Raw genomic sequence first — 18324 nt, forward strand, 5'->3', positions numbered from 1 at the left:
CTACCTCTAGATACATCTGTCCAGTTGGGACATTGCTTCCTACAAAATCAGACCTAGAGATTTGTTTGAAAAATAAATTGTATCATGTTTATTTTTTCCCTGATTTAAAAATAAAGTAAATAGAATGAAAATGCACTTATGAATAGTTTAGATAGTCTCGTATCTCTTAAAAGGATTATCATAAGAGCTCTTCCAATCTAAGAATCTACAAATACTGTAAGATTCTTCTGCAGATGTTAAGTTTTAAATGACTTCTTCCCTTTTTCCCTTCTTAACTTTCTTCCATCCTTCAAGTTTTCCTTCTTCCCTCTCCTCTGTCCATTCCCCCCCCCCCCCATTTTTCCCTGGACCTATTAGATTTATTTTAATTAAGAATATATAGCCCTGGCCGGTTTGGCTCAGCGGTTAGAGCGTCAGCCTGCGGTCCCCAAAGACCCTGGTTCGGTTCCCGCTAAGGGCACGTACCTCAGTTGCAGTTTGTCCCCGGCCCTGGTTGGGTTGTGCGGGTGGCAACTACCCGATGTGTCCCTTTCACGTCGATGTTTCTCTCTCTCTCTCTCCCCCTCCCACTCTGTCTGAACAAAATATTTAAAAAAAAAAATGTTCTCGGGTGAGGATAAAAAAAAAAAAGAAGAATATATAAATAAATACATTTTCCTTATGGAAGAACAAAAATGTTAGGCTGAAGTTTCCCTTGTCCACAAATTCCAAGCCTGGTGTTCTCCCTGTACCACTCCTCCTTTTCCCCCTCTCCCTAGGTAACTGATATTTAGTTTTTGCCCATGTGGGTCAGTGGGGCTGTTTTTCAGATAGTCATTAAGATATCAAGGCTGACAGGAATTCTGCTGCTCTGCCATCTCAAGTGGTGGCTTCACAGAAGCATGGAGATCTCTTACCTGCTAGTCTGTACTTTGTTCCAGAAGTGACACACACCACTTCTGCTAAAAGTACAGGGTACTACAGTCTCTTGGTCCCAGCTAACTCAAGGGAGCAGGAGAGTGTTTTATTCCATTGCGCTGAAGGAGAGGAGAGCTAGATATTGTGAGCATTAGGAATTTCTACCACAGCTTATAATTTTCTTATCCTATAATTTCTGGTTTTGGTATCAGCTTCATAAACTCAATTGATGTGCCCCCCCCCTTTTTATGAAGTGGGAACAGTTTTTATAAGATGAGAATTATCTATATCTTGACATTGTGATATAATTCTCCTATAAAACTATCTGGGCTTGATGCCTTGTTTTTGTGGGTAGATTTTCAATTACCATTTCAACTTCTATGGTTATTGGTCACAGTTTTACTACTTTGGGGGCCAATTCTGGCAACTTACATGTTCCTAGAAAATATTTTAGTCATTGGTTCTCTTAAGATTTGTAAAATTTATTCTTGTGGTTTTATCTCCTTTTGCCTTCATGGTGGGTCATTTGTACCACCTTTTTTTTTCTTGAGCTTACTTACAAAAGATTTGTGGGGGGAGATTTATTTCTTTCTGTGTGTGGTTTTTTTGTTTTTGTTTTTTTAATCTTCATCCAAGGGTATGCTTTCACTGATTTCTAAAGAGAGAGGGAAGGAGGAAGAGAGAGATACTGATGTGATCGGTTGCCTCTTGTACACTCCTCGACAGGGCATCGAACCTGCAACCTAGATTTGTGCCCTGACTGGGAATTGTACCTGCAAACTTTTGGTAAAGAGGATGACACTTTAACCAACTGACCCACCTGGCCAGGGCAAGATTTTTTGTTTTTAAAAAAATGATTTTTTAAAAGAACTGACTTCTGATTTTAGTGACAACTCACCTGTTTTCTTTTCATTAATGTGTGCTATTATCTTTATTAATATTAATTCCTTCTTTCTGCTTTCTTTGGACTTCTTTTAGTTATTTATCTTTCTTGAGTTAGAGGCTTAGTTCATATATTTAACATCTTTCTGAGATTTTAATGAAATTAAGCCTACACATTTTAACATAGTATTTTGTTTTTGTTTTCATTTGATTCTATTTACATTGAAGGAGAGGAGAGCTAGATATTGTGAGCATTAGGAATTTCTACCACAGCTTATAATTTTCTTTTCCTATAATTTGCTAATTCCAGTAGTTCCACTTTGACTTTTCTAAATTCCATGAATGTTTGAAAAGAATGTGTATTCTCAATTTTAGGAGGAAAACCATTTTATTTATTGAGTTTATTTTTCTCTTTCATATTGTGACTTTCTATAAATGTCTGGTGATTCTTTGTTATATATTCATTTTTGCAGCTGGGATTTCCTGTTATTCTGTCCTCAAGTCACCCGTTCCCTGCCCACAACACCATCCTGTGTTCCAGAGTCAAGTTTCTACACTCAGTTTTGCAACTGGAGACAGAGCCTGGGTTGCTGGCCCCTATTGGACAGTGGGCATGCCTGACTAGGAGTCCAACTGCACCTCCTACAGTAGCTCATCATAGCCCAACTCACCATTCTGGTGGCCTCTCCTGATTCTCATCCTCCTGACTACACACTTAGAGTGCCATGAGTATTGGTGCCACCTTCTGCAGGCACATTTGCCTGCATGTGGCTGTGTCATCTGTCTATACTGTAGCTACGGTTTCCCTCTCCTCCTTGTTTGCACTCCATCTTTTACGGATTTTTAAAATTTGTGAGCAGAGCTATCTGAATATATGTCTTAAAGGTGCATTTTATTGTTCCTATTGGTTTTGTGAGGAAAGGGCAGACAACAGCATGTGTTCAGTCTGTTAGTCTGAAAACCTAATAACCTGTCAGTTTTACTCAAGTTGGAAGTGTGATCAATGTAGTGCTGCCATTTTTACCTAAAAGAAAGAAATGAAAAACCACAAGATTTCAGGTAGCAAAGCAAGGAGTAGAATAATAGAATGAACGCTTTCAAGGCTCTGTTAAAACTATTTGGTTTGCAAATTAATTTTTTACTATTTTATCTTAACAACAGTCTTCAAAGCTTTATATTTTTATGATGCTACTGACTTTAATGCTGTCCCTTTTTTATTTGCCCCTATCTCCCCTAGCATCTTTATGTACCAACCTGGAAAATGCCATTTGCAGCCCATTTAGTTGCCTGATGGTAGAAAGCATGGCAGATTAATAATCTGAATGACTTATACTCCAATAATGAACAGTCAGAAAGAGAAACAAAAAACAAAAACAAAACAATCCTGCCTGACTGGTGTAGCTTAGTCGTTGAGCATCAACCCATGCACCAAGAGGTTGCTGGTTCTATTCCTAGTCAGGGCACATGCCCAGGTTGTGGTCCCAGTACCCAGTTGGGGGATATGTAGGAGGTGGCCAATCGATACTTTCTCTCACTGATGTTTCTCTCTCCCTCTCCCTTCCTCTCTCTCTAAAAAAAAAAGAAAAATCAATAAAGAGAAAAAATCCCATTTATCATTGTAACAACAATAACAAAAAATACCTAGGAGGAATAAACTTAACCAAGGAGGTAAAAGACCTGTTCTCAGAAAACTACAGAACATTGAAAAAAGAAATAGAGGAAGATATAAAAAACTGGAAACATAGCATGTTCATGGATCAGAAAAATCAACATCATTAAAATGCCAGTACTACCCAAAGCAATCTACAGATTCAATGCAATCCCTATTAAAGTACCAACAGCATATTTCACAGATCTAGAATAAATACTCCAAAAGTTTACATGGAATCATAAAATACCCCAAATAGCCACAGTCATTTTGAAAATGAAGAACAAAGTTGGAGGGATCACAATACCACATATCAAGTTATACTGCAAAGCCATCGTAATCTGAACAGCCTGGTACTGGCACAAGAACAGACATATGGACTAGTGGAACAGAACAGAGAACCCAGATATCAACCCAAGACAGTATGCACAATTAATATTCGACAAAGGAGGCAAAAGCATACAATGGAGAAAAGGCAGTCTCTTCAATAAATGGTGCTGAGAAAATTGGACAGCACTGTGCAAAAAATAGGAAGCTAGACCACCAACTTAACACCATACACAAGAATAAACTCAAAATGGATGAAAGACTTAAATGTATCCCATGAAACCATAAAAATCCTAGAAAAAAAATGTAGACAGAAAAATCTCAGACATCATACCTAACAGAATTTTCACTGATACATCACTTAGGACAAGAGAAACAAAGGAAAAAAATTAATAAATGGGACTACATCAAACTTAAAAGCTTCTGCATGGTAAAAGAAGCCAGCATCAAAATGAAAAGGGAACCCACTCTCTGGGAGAATTTGCCAATTATACATCAATTATTTGCCAATGATACATCAGATAAGGGTTAATGTCCAAAATTATATATTTGGATATTATTAGGACATACAAATGGCCAGAAGACATATGAAAAAATGCTCAACATCTCTAATCATAAGAGAGATGCAAATTAAAATGACTGAGATATCACCTCACCCCTGCCAGAATGGTGGCCATCAACAAATCATCAAACAACAAGTGCTGGCGAGGGTGTGGAGAAAAGGGGACTCTAGTACACTGCTGGTGGGAATGTAGACTGGTGCAGCCACTGTGGAAAACAATATAGTGTTTCCTCAAAAAATAAAAAATGGAACTGCCATTTGACCCGGTGATCCCACTTCTTGGAATATATTCTAAGAAGTCTGAAACACTAACTAGGAAAAATATATGCACCCCTATGTTCATAGCAGCCCTATTTACAATGGCTAGGATCTGGAAACAGCCCAAGTGCCCATCAGTAGATGAGTGGATAAAAAAGCTGTGGTATATATACACAATGGAGTACTACGCAGCTGTAAGAAAGAGAAATCTCTTACCCTTTGAGTCAACATGGAGGGACCTGGAAAGTATTATGCTAAGCAAAATAAGCCAGTCAGAGAAAGACAAGTAGCACATGATCTCACTTATTTGCGGAACATAATGAACAAAATAAGCTGTCAATCAAAAGAGATCCAGAATCGTGGAAGCAGGGAGCAGACTGGCAAACCTCAGAGGGATGAGGGGGTAGGAGGGGTGGGAAGAGATAAACTGAAGAACGTATATGCATATATGCACAACCAGTTGCCAAAGACACTAGGCTGGGGAAGGCAGGAGGGGGATGGGAGTGGAAAGGAGGGGGGTCAATGAGGAAAAAAGGGGGACATCTGTAATACTTTTAACAATAAAAAATAAATAATAGACTCACATTGATTGAAATTTTTAAAATTAATTAACATCCAGTAGAATAAGAATAATCTGAATGAAGAATAGTATGTGGAAGTAATATTAGTACCTCTGCTGAGAAGTGTATTAAGGATCCTTGCTGTCATTACAATATTTTTCACTAAGTCACTAATTTTTTAACTTAAAAATATTTTATTTTTTCTTATAAATGTTTTTTATGTAGTCATTCTTTGCAGAAAGTTTAGAGTACAGCCAAATAAAAAGAAGAAAATAAATTGTACCATATTAATTTATATTATTCCAGATTTTTAAATATGTATCATTTACTCACACAATTTTACCAAAAAAAGGATTCATAGTGTACTTACTGCTTGTTCTGTAACCTGTTTTTGTTTAATTTTATTTGAAGACTTTATTTTTAGACATTTTAGATTTTAGTCTCATTGCAAAGATAGTGCAGAGTTCCATATTATACACACATAACCCCCCCTACATACACAAACACCTACTCACTGTTTCCCCAATTATTAAAATCTAATATTAGTGTGGTACATTTGCTACAGTTAATAAACCAATATTAATATGCTGTTATTAACTGAATACTTTCTTAAGATTTCCTTCATTTTTACCTAATGACTTTTTCTGTTCTAGGATCCCATTCAAGATATGACATTACATTTAGTTGTCATGTGTCCTTGGGCTGCTCTTACCTGTGACAGTGCATTGGACTTTCCTTGTTGTTGATGCCTTGGAGTTTTGAGAAGTAATGGATGGGTTTTGTAGAATGTCCATCAGTTGTAATTGTCTGATATTTTTCTCATGGTTAGACTGGGATTATGCATTTTGGGGAGGAAGATCACAGGTAAAGTGGCATTCCTATCACATCATATCAAAAGTACATACTATCAGCCCTGGCTGGGTAGCTCAGTTGGTTAAAGCATCATCCTGATATGCCAAGGTTGTGGGTTCAATCCCCAGTCAGGGCACATACAAGAATCAACCAATGAATTCATAAATATGTGGAACGACAAACTGATGTCACTCACTCTCTCTCTCTCTCTCTAAAAATCGATCAATAAATTTTTTTAAAGTACATATTATCAACTTTTATGACTGTTGGCATTAACCTTGATTACCTGGCTGAGGTAGTGTTTGTCAGGTTTCTCCACTGTAAAATTTCTCTTTCTTCTTTACATACCCTACTCTTTATAAGAAAGTCAGTATGTACAGCCCACACGGAAGGACTGGCAGTTATGCTCCCCACTTCCTTAACATAGAGTATCTACATAATTTCTTTGGAGTTCGTCAGCACATTAGTTTTGTCACTTTTCCCCTAATATTAATTTATCCCATCATTTATTAATATTAGCACGGACTTATGAATATTGATTTTATACTTGGGGTTATAATCCAGTAACACTTTATTTATTTTGTTGCTCTATGGAGCCCTTTTTTCTTTTAATGGATGATGATATTAGAAATGTAACCTTTTATAATTAAATATACTAATTTTCCATGTCATTATATATTCTTATACATCACTGTGGCTTTTTTTACTTTTAAAATAAACTTTATTGAAGTATTATTTGCCTATAATGAAATGCACTCGTTTTAAGTGTATAGTTCAATGAGTTGCAACAAAATGTATGACATTCATCTTCCCACCACCCACGTCAAGATACAGAACATTTCCATCATTCCAGAAAGTTCCTGATGACCTTTTGCAGCCAGTTTTCCCATCTAACTCCTGGGCCGAGCCAAGCAGTGATTTGCTTTTTATATTGATTAATTTTGCCTATTCTAAAGTTTAAACATCCAGTCATATAGTATGTACTCTTAGGTGTTTTTTAATGTTTCTGAGATTTACCTATGTTTTTGCAAGTATCAGTTCATTCTTTTTTTATTACTGTGTTGTATTCATTGTGGTAATACACCACTTTTGTGTGTGTGTGTCATTTACTTGTTGATGGATATTGGGTTATCATTTTTGGCTATTATGAAGAAATCTGTCAATTTTCATGCACACATTTTTTTGTGGACACATGTTTTCTTTGGGTGAAAATCCAGCAGTAGAATTACTAGGTCATAGGCTAGATGTCTCTTAACCAGTTCTCCAAAGTGGCTATTCCATTTTATACTTCCACCAGAGATGTATGAGAGTTGTAGTTCCTCCAAATCCTCACCAACACTTATTATTGTCAGTCTTTTTCATTTTAGCTATTCTAGTAGGTGTGTAGTGGTACCTTATTGTAGTTTTCATTTGCATTTCACTGATGATTAGTGATGTTGAGCATGTTTTCATTTGCTTAATGGTCATTTAATGTCTTCTTTGGTGATATATCTGTCTTTTCCCCTTTTTTTAAATTTTAAATAATTTATATAATTAAAATATAATTTTATAATATAATTTAAGTCTTTATATATTCTGTATACAAGTCCTTTATCAGACATATATATTATGAAGATTTTCTTCTAACTGGGGGAATTTTCTCACGCCTTTTCATTTCTTTTTTTTTTATCCTCACCCAAGGACATTTTTTCATTTTTTGTTCAGATAGAGTGGGAGGGAGAGAGAGAGAGAGAGAGAGAAACATCGATGTGAAAGGGATACATCGAATGGCTGCCACCCGCACAACCAACCAGGGCCAGAGACAAACTGCAACCAAGGTACATGCCCTTAGTGGGAACCGAACCCGGGTCTCTCTGGACCGCAGGCCGACGCTTTAACCAGAGCCAAACCGGCCAGGGCACCTTTTCATTTCTTAATGGTATCTAGTGTCTATGTTTGTTTGTACTCTGTTCCAAGTCAGTTTTTGTGTATGTTGTGAGGTACGGATTAAAGTTTTTCCCCCAAGCATATTTCATTTATTCTAGCTAGATATCTTAGTCCGGGTAAAAAACTGTCTTTTTCTCATTGAATTATTTTGGCACCTTTTATGAAAATGAATTGATCTCATACCTTTGGGTCTGTATTTGTACTTCCTATTCTGTTCCATTGGTTTTTACAAGATTGAATTCTCGAAATCTGAATATTCATGTAACAGCACCCAGATCAAGAAATAGAGCCTAGCCAGTACTCCAGACACCTTCCTTGTGATCTCTTCCAGTCATTACCTTGTCCTGCTAAAGAATAGTTACATCTGGCCCTGGCCGGTTTGGCTCAGCGGTTAGAGCATCGTCCTGCGGTCCGGAGAGACCCGGGTTCAGTTCCCGCTAAGGGCATGTACCTCGGTTGCAGTTTGTCCCCGGCCCTGGTTGGTCGTGCGGGTGGCAGCCACTTGATGTGTTCCTTTCATGTCGATGTTTCTCTCTCTCTCTCTCTCTCTTCCTCTCTCTCCCTCCCACTCTATCTGTGCAAAAAATGGAAAAAAAAAATGTCCTCGGGTGAGGATAAAAAAAAAAAGAATAGTTACATCTGACTTCAACAGTATTATTTGTTCTGTTTTTGTGCTTCATATAAATGACATAGTACAATATATATGTCTTTCATTGAATACCACATTTGTGAGATTCATAATTTTGTATGTAGTTTGTCTTTCTCATTGCTGTATAATATTCCATTTTGTGAATATCACTATTTTATTATTGTACTACTGATGAACATCTCAGTGGTTCTCAGTCTTTGGCTATTACTAACTGTGCTGCTAGAACCATTCCACTACATGATGAACATATATATGTATATGTGCATTTCTATTGGTTACATACATATGTAAGGGTGGAATTGTTGGGTTATTTTTTATTTTTATTTATTTTTTTATCCTCAACCGAGGACATTTTTGCATTTATCTTCAGATACAGCTGGGGGAGGGGGGGACATCGACGTGTGAGAGACACATTGAGTGGTTGCCACCCACATGACCCCAACCGGGGCTGGGGACAAACTGCAACTGAGGTACATGCCCTTAGCTGGAACCAAACCCAGGACTCTCTGGTCCACAGGCCCATGCTCTAACCACTGAGAAAAACTGGCCAGGGTGATTTTTTTTTTTTTTTTTAATTCAAACAATCTTATGAATCCAGTGTTGGCCACATTGGTTTGAAATTTTTAATGTTGTCACAGATTGTTTCATTCTTGACTGTTATTTTAATGAAGGTGCATAATTCAGTGAAAGAAGTGATTTTCATTATGGATGGATCAAGTTCTTGCCTCCATCACAAATTTTGCTGGGTCACCTTGAGCAAGTTGTTCAGTCTCTTGAGGTTCTATTTTTCTTGACTAAATTGAGCATAATGATTTTACCCTTACTTATACCATGATGTGAATAATGATTAGCTAAGTAATTATAAAAGATTTTATTATAAAATCATGCAAAATAATACCTTTAAATATTTCAGTACTATAGAACCTAGCACTATAATATGATAAATAGGAAAGAACTATAAGGGACTTTGTTCTAGAAGATTGTATATTATGGGATTTTAAGAACTATGCATGGGGATATTTGTCGTGTGTTACCTTGCTAAATTTTGTCCTTACCTTTGGGTTTTCTGTTAATTTTTTTTTTTTTTTGCATGTTTTTATTGATATTTTTTGGAGAGAGAGAGAGAGAAACATCAATGTGAAAGAGAAACATCAATCGGCTGCCTCCTGCACGCTCTGTACTGGGGATCAAGCCCACAATCTGGGCATGTGCCCTGACCGGGAATCGAACTGGGACATCTCAGTCCATGGGACAAAGTTCAATCCACTGAGCCATACCGGCCAGGCCTGTTGATTTTTTTAATGCATCAAATTAATAAAGCCTCATTGTCAGCTCAGTAACTGAAGAAGAGAAAATGCTCACAGATTTTTCTCCTATTATTTATTATTACTTTTTCCATTGCCTATTTCTTTTAGGTCTGGTCTGATTATCAGGTTGTAGACTAGTTTACTTTCTTCCCAGTAAATCCCCCAATTTCCCCTTTACTCTCAGCAGTTACCACCTTGTTAAATTGGCTTCATCAAAAGAATTCAGCTTCATTTTATATGGACAGGTCTTGAGTCAGGTAGGTGAAGATGTTTGGATTTATGTGGGATTCTCCTTCCCATTAACCCTGAATTATCTCCTGTTAATAGAGTTCATTCAGTTTTCTTCTAGGGTGACAATCAAATATAATTTACTTAATGATAGGCTTTTTAGTTAAAATTCATCTCCTACCTGACAAAGTTGGATTTTATTTTATACTGTATAGCCTTAGGAAAATACTCTAAGCTTGAGAAGTCAATTTTAAGCCATTGTTTTTTGTTGTTTTTTTAATGATTTGGCCAGTTTTGCTCAGTGGTTAGAGCATCAGCCCACATACCAAAGAATCACGGGTTCGATTCCTGGTCAAGGGCACTTATCTCTTGGTTTTGGGTTAGATCCCCAAGCCCGGTCAGTTTCCTGTGGGAGGCAAACAATTGCTGTCTCTCTCACATCATTGTTTTTCTCTCTCCCTCTCTCTTTCTCTCTCTCTTTCCTTTCCTCCATCCCACTCTATCTAAAAAAAATTAAAATGAAAAATAAAAATTAATGGAAAAGTATCCTCAGGTGAGGATTAAAAAATTAAAATAAAAATGGTCTTAGTCCTGACCCGCATTGCTTAGTTGGTTGGGCATCGTCCCGTGCACCTAAAAGTTGCTCGTTCAATTCCTGGTCAGGGCACATGCCCAGGTGGCAGGCTCAATCTTTAGTGGGGGACATGCAGGAGGCAGCTGATCAATGTTAAGCTCTCACATAGATGTTTGTCTCTTCTCCCTTCTTCTCTCTCTCAAGATCAGTAAACTGCCCTGGCCAGTCTGGCTCAGCAGTTAGAGCGTCAGCCCGTGGACCACAGAGGCCCGGGTTCGGTTTCCGCTAAAGGCACATACCTTGGTTGCAGTTTGTCCCCAGCCCTGTGGGGGTCGTCTGGGTAGCAGCCACTGGATGTGTCTCTCTCACATAAATGTTTCTCTCTCTCTCTCTTTCTCCCTCTCTCCCTCCTGCTCTATCTGAAGATAAATGCAAAAAAAAGTCCTCAGATGAGAATAAAAAAATAAAAATAAACTATTCTAAAAAATATATAAATAAAATTAAAATGATCTTGGTTTATTTTCCTTAAAAGTTAAACCCTCAAGCGCAGCCAGTGTGTCTCAGTGGTTGAGCGTCGACCCATGCACCAAGAGGTTGCCAGTTCAATTCCCAGTCAGGGCACATGCCCAGGTTGTGGGCCAAACCCCTCGTGGGGGTCATACAGGAGGCAGCCAAGCAATGTTATCTCTCAGCGATGTTTCTCTCTCTCTCTCCCTCTAAAATTGATAAAGAAAAAAAAAAAAGTTAAACCCTCAAGCGTGGGAAATAGCCTCAGGACAAGCAACTCTGTTGTTCTTTGGAATCTTCAGAGTTTAGAGCAGGATTTGGCCTGTGGTGGGTGATCAGCAAATGTTTAAAAGGATTCACAGCTTAGAAGCAGCAGCTTTTATTAACTGACTTTGATTGGTCACATTATGTGACCTTTTAAAGCCTCGGTTTTTTCATCAAGAAAATGAATATATTGTTACCGGAAAGGGGACCTGACCCTTGGCAGGTCTGCCTAGGACCAGCCAGTAGTGTATGGGTTCTTGACCTCATGCAGGAAACATTTTACAGCACAAGTCCAGGTGACTATGAGGCAATGTTCATTAAAGCTGGGGACAGTGCAACACGGAAGGGCTAGGATAGAAGAAGCAACAGGAGAGCTTAGGCTGGGCTACCCTAGCTCTCTAGAAAGTCAGAGAAAAGGGGGCTTTAGAGACAGGTTCAGGGTTTTAGCCTGGGACAAGCTGTCACTGCCCAGTGGTCCCCTGGTTGCAAGCCTCATGGGGGTCCCTTAGATGCATGCCTGTAGGGGAAGAAGAGGGAAAAGGGAACAACAGCAGGGGCTGCTCCCCAGAGGGAAAGCATGCACTGGGTCCTTTGTCTTGAGGCTTTTATCTCTTCCTTGCAGGTGAAAATCTTAGTGTTACCTACTGGGGTTATTGGCTGGGACCTCAATTCTTCTGGTCAGCACAGAAAATAATTTAAGGCCTATGAAAACAAAAGTAAAGCAAAGTGAGATTTATTGAAAATATACTCCCCGTGAGGAGTGGGCCAGTCAAGAGAAACAATTGCCCCAAATTCCATATATTTGGGATTTTCTAGGTGGAGACTTTCATTTGCATCCAAGGATGATTGACAGAAAAGGGTTATATAGCTATATTTCTTCTGCGCATGTCCTTATCCATAATGCATACAGAAAAACCCACGTGGGTGGGGTCAAAAACCACAATATAAATTTTATTATACTTACTCCAGAGTCCTAGTAAGGTCACATTGAGGTCATGTCGATTTCCTTTGTGTATGTACCAAGAACCAGCTCCTCCACTACCCCCAGCCCCCCAACCTCTCCCCACCCCCTCCCACACACACACAATATAGGCCTGCTCTCTATCTGAGTCTGTCTTTATCTTGCTGATTAGTTCATTTTGTTCCGAACCTGCTAGCTGGTGGTCTGCTCCAGGAACTGCCGACTGCAGGGCTACCCATTGAGAAGCAGTCTGAAGGCAATGTTAGTCTGGTCCCTGTCAGGACCCCAGGGCAGGCACACCCTAGCTGCGCATATCTAATTTCCTACCTAACATGTGGGGAAGGTTTCAGCAGAATATTCATCATTTTCCTAGGTGTGATCCTCACTGATTGGTCAGTGTCAGAGCAGGGGGTCATAAGTCATTGCCACTGATCCTGGTGCCGCCCATCTGGTTTTGCTGCTTTTCTGGGTCTGGAGCTGAAATTCAACTGAGGCCTAGATGTTATCTCTAGGGAGGTGACCTGTATCAGCTGTAAATTGCTGGGCCAGTTTGTTCAGTTATCTGTTTCAGTTTCCCTATTCCACTTGTCCTGGCTAACTGGCCTGTGTCAATATACCAATGACCATCTCATGGAATTGTGGTGTTGAATAAATGTAATCATGCATGTCAGATACTTAGCTTAGTGCCTAATTTATTACCTTGTATAAATATTCAGTAAATTTTAGCAGCTGTTATCATTTATACTAAGGGGAATTAGATTGTATTTTTCAAGTTTCACAAATAATGACCAAGTTTCTACTTTTTCCCAACTGTCCACTGTGATTCTATTGATAGGTTTCATCAAATGTTTTGGCAGAGGCATTGGTCAGATGGTTGCCTGGGAGACAGTCTGCTTTCCACACCGTGCTTTTAGAAGCTCAAATTGCAAACTGCTCCTTGGTTCCTGGTTATAAAATCACTGTGTGCTTTTCAGGAGAAGAGATACTAGACATCTGGGGCTGAAGTGTTGGAGTTAATAACCATTGTCTTTGCATATGGCATTTGAATAGAACAATGGAAAAATAAACATGTTTAGGGAGAAAACAATAATTAACTGATCTAAGAAGTGATTAATTTTTGGACTATAACTTTTTTGTTTCCTTTTTATTGAATTTATTGAGGTGTCACTGGCTAACAAAATTATACAGGTTTCAGGTGCTCAATTCCATAACACATCATCAGTACACTATATTGTGAGTTCACCACCCCAAGTCACGTTTTCTTCCATCACCATTTATACACCCTATACCCTCCTCCATCTCCCTTTACCCCTCACTAGCAATCACCACACTGTTGTCCAAGTCCATGAGTTTTGTCTTTCACTTTTTTTCCTTTTCATTCAGTCCCTCCACTGCCCCAACCCAGCCCCCCAACCTCTCCCCGCCCCCTCCCACACACACACAATATAGGCCTGCTCTCTATCTGAGTCTGTCTTTATCTTGCTTGTTAGTTCATTTTGTTCATTAGATTCCACATATGAGTGAAATCATATGGTACTTGTCTTTCTCTGACTGGCTTGTTTATAACTAAATATTTAGATAAAACTTTCTCTAATGAAAACCTGAATTTTCTTTCCTGTGTTCTAAGGCAAAGAAATTTGCTTCTACCTGTAGAATCACCTGGACTTGTGGTACCTTTGTTCCACTCTGACATGGTTGAAAAACATTCCATTAGGTTAATTTGAGACAGAAACATAATCTGGAGATAAAAATTATTCTAAAAGACAGACTTTAAATGAGATACTTTTCTTATCTTCCAGGGCAAAGGTATCTATCTAGCCTATAATACTTGGGAAGAAATCAAACAACAAGAAATGACTTTCTGTGAGACCTGTCTTCTTTCTTTACCCAGGGAGAAGTCAGTCCTGTAGGTTCTGCAGGGCAAACTCAGGGTGTCAAGAAAAGCAACATTTTAAGATCAACATATAAAAATTAAATATGCCCCTTAGTTATAAATTTTCTTGGTATGTAATGACATAATCAATCCTGGAAAATCATCCCTCAAGATGTAAAAATGACTGTTTATTAACGAGAGCTTCATTCATACAAAAAGTTCCAAATGCCCTCTGGACTTGTTTTTTTTATGTGTACTTTATTTCTTCCTCGTTGTACTATTACTTCTGGTTTGAAACTTCAGGGGAACATTTTGTTTTCTTAGTGCCAACCAAATATGGCTAATAATACCATAAGGAGTAGCATAAACCCTTTCTGAAGAACAAGCTCTGTCCAGCAGCAGTGTGTGTACAAAGCCAGTCCCTGGACTCCTGGTGGAGTGTGGGAAAGCAGTCAGACACACCATGGTGGAGGCTCCAGCAAAATGATCGCATTCATCCATGCATTCTAGCACTTATCTATTTCAACAAATGTTTATCGTGCATTTAATTCCTATGCTCCATGCTAGGAATGTAATGGTTCATAAGAATAGTCTCTGCCTTCTTGGTGCTTATGTTCTTGTGAGTAGTTAGTTAAGAAGAAAAAAACGGTTATTACCTAATTCATTTATAAAGCAAACATTTTTAAAATAACCTCTGTGAACATTATACCAAGGTCTGGATTTAGTGGAGAATACAAAAGATACAGTCCTTGTTCCAGTGGACATTTTTGTAGGGGAGAGGTCAATATGAAGTAGCATATAAATAGCGGATTTCATTTCAAACTCCAGTAACAGCTGTGATGCTGCTGTGATAGTGTAACGTGAGATGGGTAGAAGTAGGGGTGGCTACTGAGTCTGGATAGTAATAATTTCACCAATAAAGTGGGAAAAGTGACACCTGCCCTGTATGTCCACTTGCCTCATCCTATCAGACTAGGTAGGGGAAAATGTATGTAAAAAACTTTCTGAGACTTCAAAGTCACAAGAATAGTGTTAGTGTTTGTGGCTGGTGGAAACCCAGGGGGACAGGCAGAGGAGCAGAAATATCCTCTAGTCCAGCAGTTCTCAACCTGTGGGGTCGCAACCTCTTTGGGGGTCAAACAACCCTTTCACAGGGGTTGCCTAAGACCATCAGAAAACACATATTTCCAATGGCGATTCATAACAGTAGCAAAATTACATTTATGAAGTAGCAACGAAAATAATGTTATGATTGGGGGTCACCACAACATGAGGAACTGTGTTAAAGGGTCGCGGCACTAGGAAGGTGGAGAACCACTGCTCTAGTCCTTAGAGCCAAGCTCTGCCTCACCCTTCAGGGCCTGGGACTAGGAGTTGAACTCTGTCATATTTCTTAATTCAAACAAATTCACACAGTCTTGTCATTTATTTTTTAATTTAATACATTTATAGAAGATGAAGCTACACCACTCATTTTAAGCAAGGAGATGTTTAGAAAACCTGTCTAAGGATTGTCAGTTTACCAGAGTTCCCCCACCACCAACTCAAAGGCAATAGGGATGGCTGTTGGTTACTAAAATATGTTTTGTTAAATTAGATAATTTTCCCTGCAAGAAAAATCATTTTATTATCTAATGGTGTCTGAATAGTCAAAACGTGTACATGTATTGTGTATAACCTTACTGAGAAGGATTGGGGAAGGTCGTTTATTTCATTAAATAAATAATGGAATAGAGTTTAGTTCTGTATGGATTTAAAGATTTTGAGTCTGTTGATGTAACTGAAATGGGATTTATTTTTCCCTCTTAAGGCAAATTTGAGGATTTCTCAAACTTGTATGTATGAGAATTGACAGATGAGTGACTCTGGTACAGGGCCTAGAAGATGACATGCTACTGAAATATACTGACCAGGAAACCTGACAGGGATTCTGTTATTACCCCCTTTTGTAGTTTAAAGAATTTTTCCCAAAGTAGATAAAAGCTTGAGTTTTCGATGTAAAAGTTTGATGAGGCAGGCAGCTAATAATATACATTAAGTGCATATTATGTGTTGGCAGCTATCCTAGGTGGTACACTACATTTTCTAATAAATGAAAATTTTGTTTAGATGTTTTAAGTTACTGAGATACCTTAATTGTCTATTTTTTTTATCGCTGCTTTTCTCTTTGCCTTACTTTTTGTTTCTTGTTTATCATAGTCTGTGTTTCATGCCTATTGTGTGGCCAGCACCACATGAAGCCCACGTCTAAGTGGGTAGAAGATGGGGTTGCTCCTTCAGAGGAATTTAACTTAGCTGGGGGACAAAGCCACCTGTATGAAAGGTATTGAGTACTCAACTATATGGCTCTTAAAGTAAAGAGGAGTAAAAAGATATAATAGATTGCTTGTAGTTAAGAGTAGAGATTCCCAGATCAGTCAAAACATTTATGTAAATGTGGTTGTCAACATAAATTTGCCAACTTTTATTTTTGCCAAGTCATTGTTGAAACTATCATTTTGTTACCTCATTTTATTAAAGAAATATTTTAACATGAAAAAATAGAAAAGGTATAATACCGGAACCAAAAAAAGAAAAATTTAAATTAATTACTTCACCCCACTATATTGTCCTTATTTTTTAAATTTTTACACTAGTGAAAATGTTATCACAGAGTGACATTCAGGAAACACTGGCCTGAATGAAGCTTCACTGAGAAAGTGAGCCTGGCCTGAATAGACACAAAAAGAGAGGGATTGTTAAGTGGATTGAGTAGCAAGAATAATTGCCTAGAGGTAGTAATGGTTGGGGCCCATAGGAGGAGTGTAATGAACTGAACTATACTTGGAAAAATAGTGAGAGATAGTGGGAGCGGGGAGGATGGGATCAATGGGGGGAGAAGGTGGGGACATCTGTAATACTTTCAACAATAATTTTTTTAAAAAGAATAGTAAGCCCTGGCCAGTTTTGCTAAGCGGTTAGAGCATTGGCCTGCGGACCAGAGAATCCTGGGTTTGGTTCCTGCTAAGGGCGTGTACCTCAGTTGCAGTTTGTCCCTGCCCCATTTGGAGTCGTGTGGGTGGCAACCACTCAATGTGTCTCTCTCACATTGATGTTTCTCTCTCTCTCTTTCCCCTTCTCTCCCTCCTGCTCTATCTGAAGATAAATGCAAAAAAAAAAAAAAAATGTCCTCGGGTGAGGGTAAAAAAAAAGAATAGTGAAAGATAAAAAGTGATACTAGAGAATGGGATGCTCTAAAACCCAGGAGAAATACAGATTTGCAATAAAATACAATACAGAGCCATTGAAGTTTTTGAGACTCAGAACACAAAAATGTCACGTCAAAAGATTGCTCTGGTGGCTGAATGTAGTATGACTTAGGGAGGGTACTGTCGCTCTTATATTAACGTGAATAGGTGAAGCCAAGAACAGGAGAATGGGTACAGAAGTAGCGGAAAGGAAAAAAGGTTAAGAGACCTTTAGATGAAAGAAAAGACAGGACTTGGTGGCACATATAAATATAAAAGGAGAGAGGAATAAAGATTACAGCCACAAATAGTCCTTGAGAGATCCTATACTTTTATCAGGGACCTAGTAAAGAAGCTTGCCTTACTAATTGAATGTACAAGATAGCACAACACTACCCTTCCATGTATTTTGAGATGCTAAGTGACCATTATGCAATTTGCTCTTACTTTATCCCCAACATTAGGAAACTCTGGTATGTGATTAGGCAATTATGGGATGTAAGAGACATGATTTCAAAGTAGTGGGGTACTTCAGAGTTAGAATTGAAGCAACCATGCAGTGGTCTACACTGAAAAACTAAGCTTCGTTTTTTGTAAATGTCTCTTTTGTTCATTGTTGTATCCCCAGAACCTAATTCATAATTGGTGTGTAACATATTTGTTTTAAAATGAGTGGGAGAGCCCTGGCCAGTTTAGCTCAGCAGTTAGGAGCATCGGCCTGCGGTCTAGAGAGACCCAGGTTCGGTTCCCGCTAGAGGCACATACCTCAGTTGCCGTTTGTCCCCGGCCCTGGGTGGGTCCTACGGGAGGCAGCCACTCAAT

General features: G+C 38.6%; 1 protein-coding gene across 6 annotated transcripts in view; it reads left to right on the forward strand.

Annotated features, from left to right (window-relative positions):
- SMURF1 (SMAD specific E3 ubiquitin protein ligase 1) overlaps positions 1–18324 on the forward strand; it is a 149176-nt gene that overhangs the window by 95476 nt on the left and 35376 nt on the right. Inside the window, exon 2 of one of the 6 annotated variants that reach the window (XM_036281781.1) lies at positions 16475–16598. The exons of the other annotated variants lie outside the window; for them this stretch is intronic. Coding sequence (XP_036137674.1) covers positions 16592–16598 — 7 coding nt within the window. The 5' untranslated portion in view covers positions 16475–16591. The remainder of the gene's footprint in view (positions 1–16474; positions 16599–18324) is intronic. 6 annotated transcript variants of the gene reach the window in all.

Source organism: Molossus molossus, unplaced genomic scaffold (assembly GCF_014108415.1).
Source record: "Molossus molossus isolate mMolMol1 unplaced genomic scaffold, mMolMol1.p scaffold_m16_p_4, whole genome shotgun sequence".
Lineage (NCBI taxonomy): Eukaryota > Metazoa > Chordata > Mammalia > Chiroptera > Molossidae > Molossus > Molossus molossus.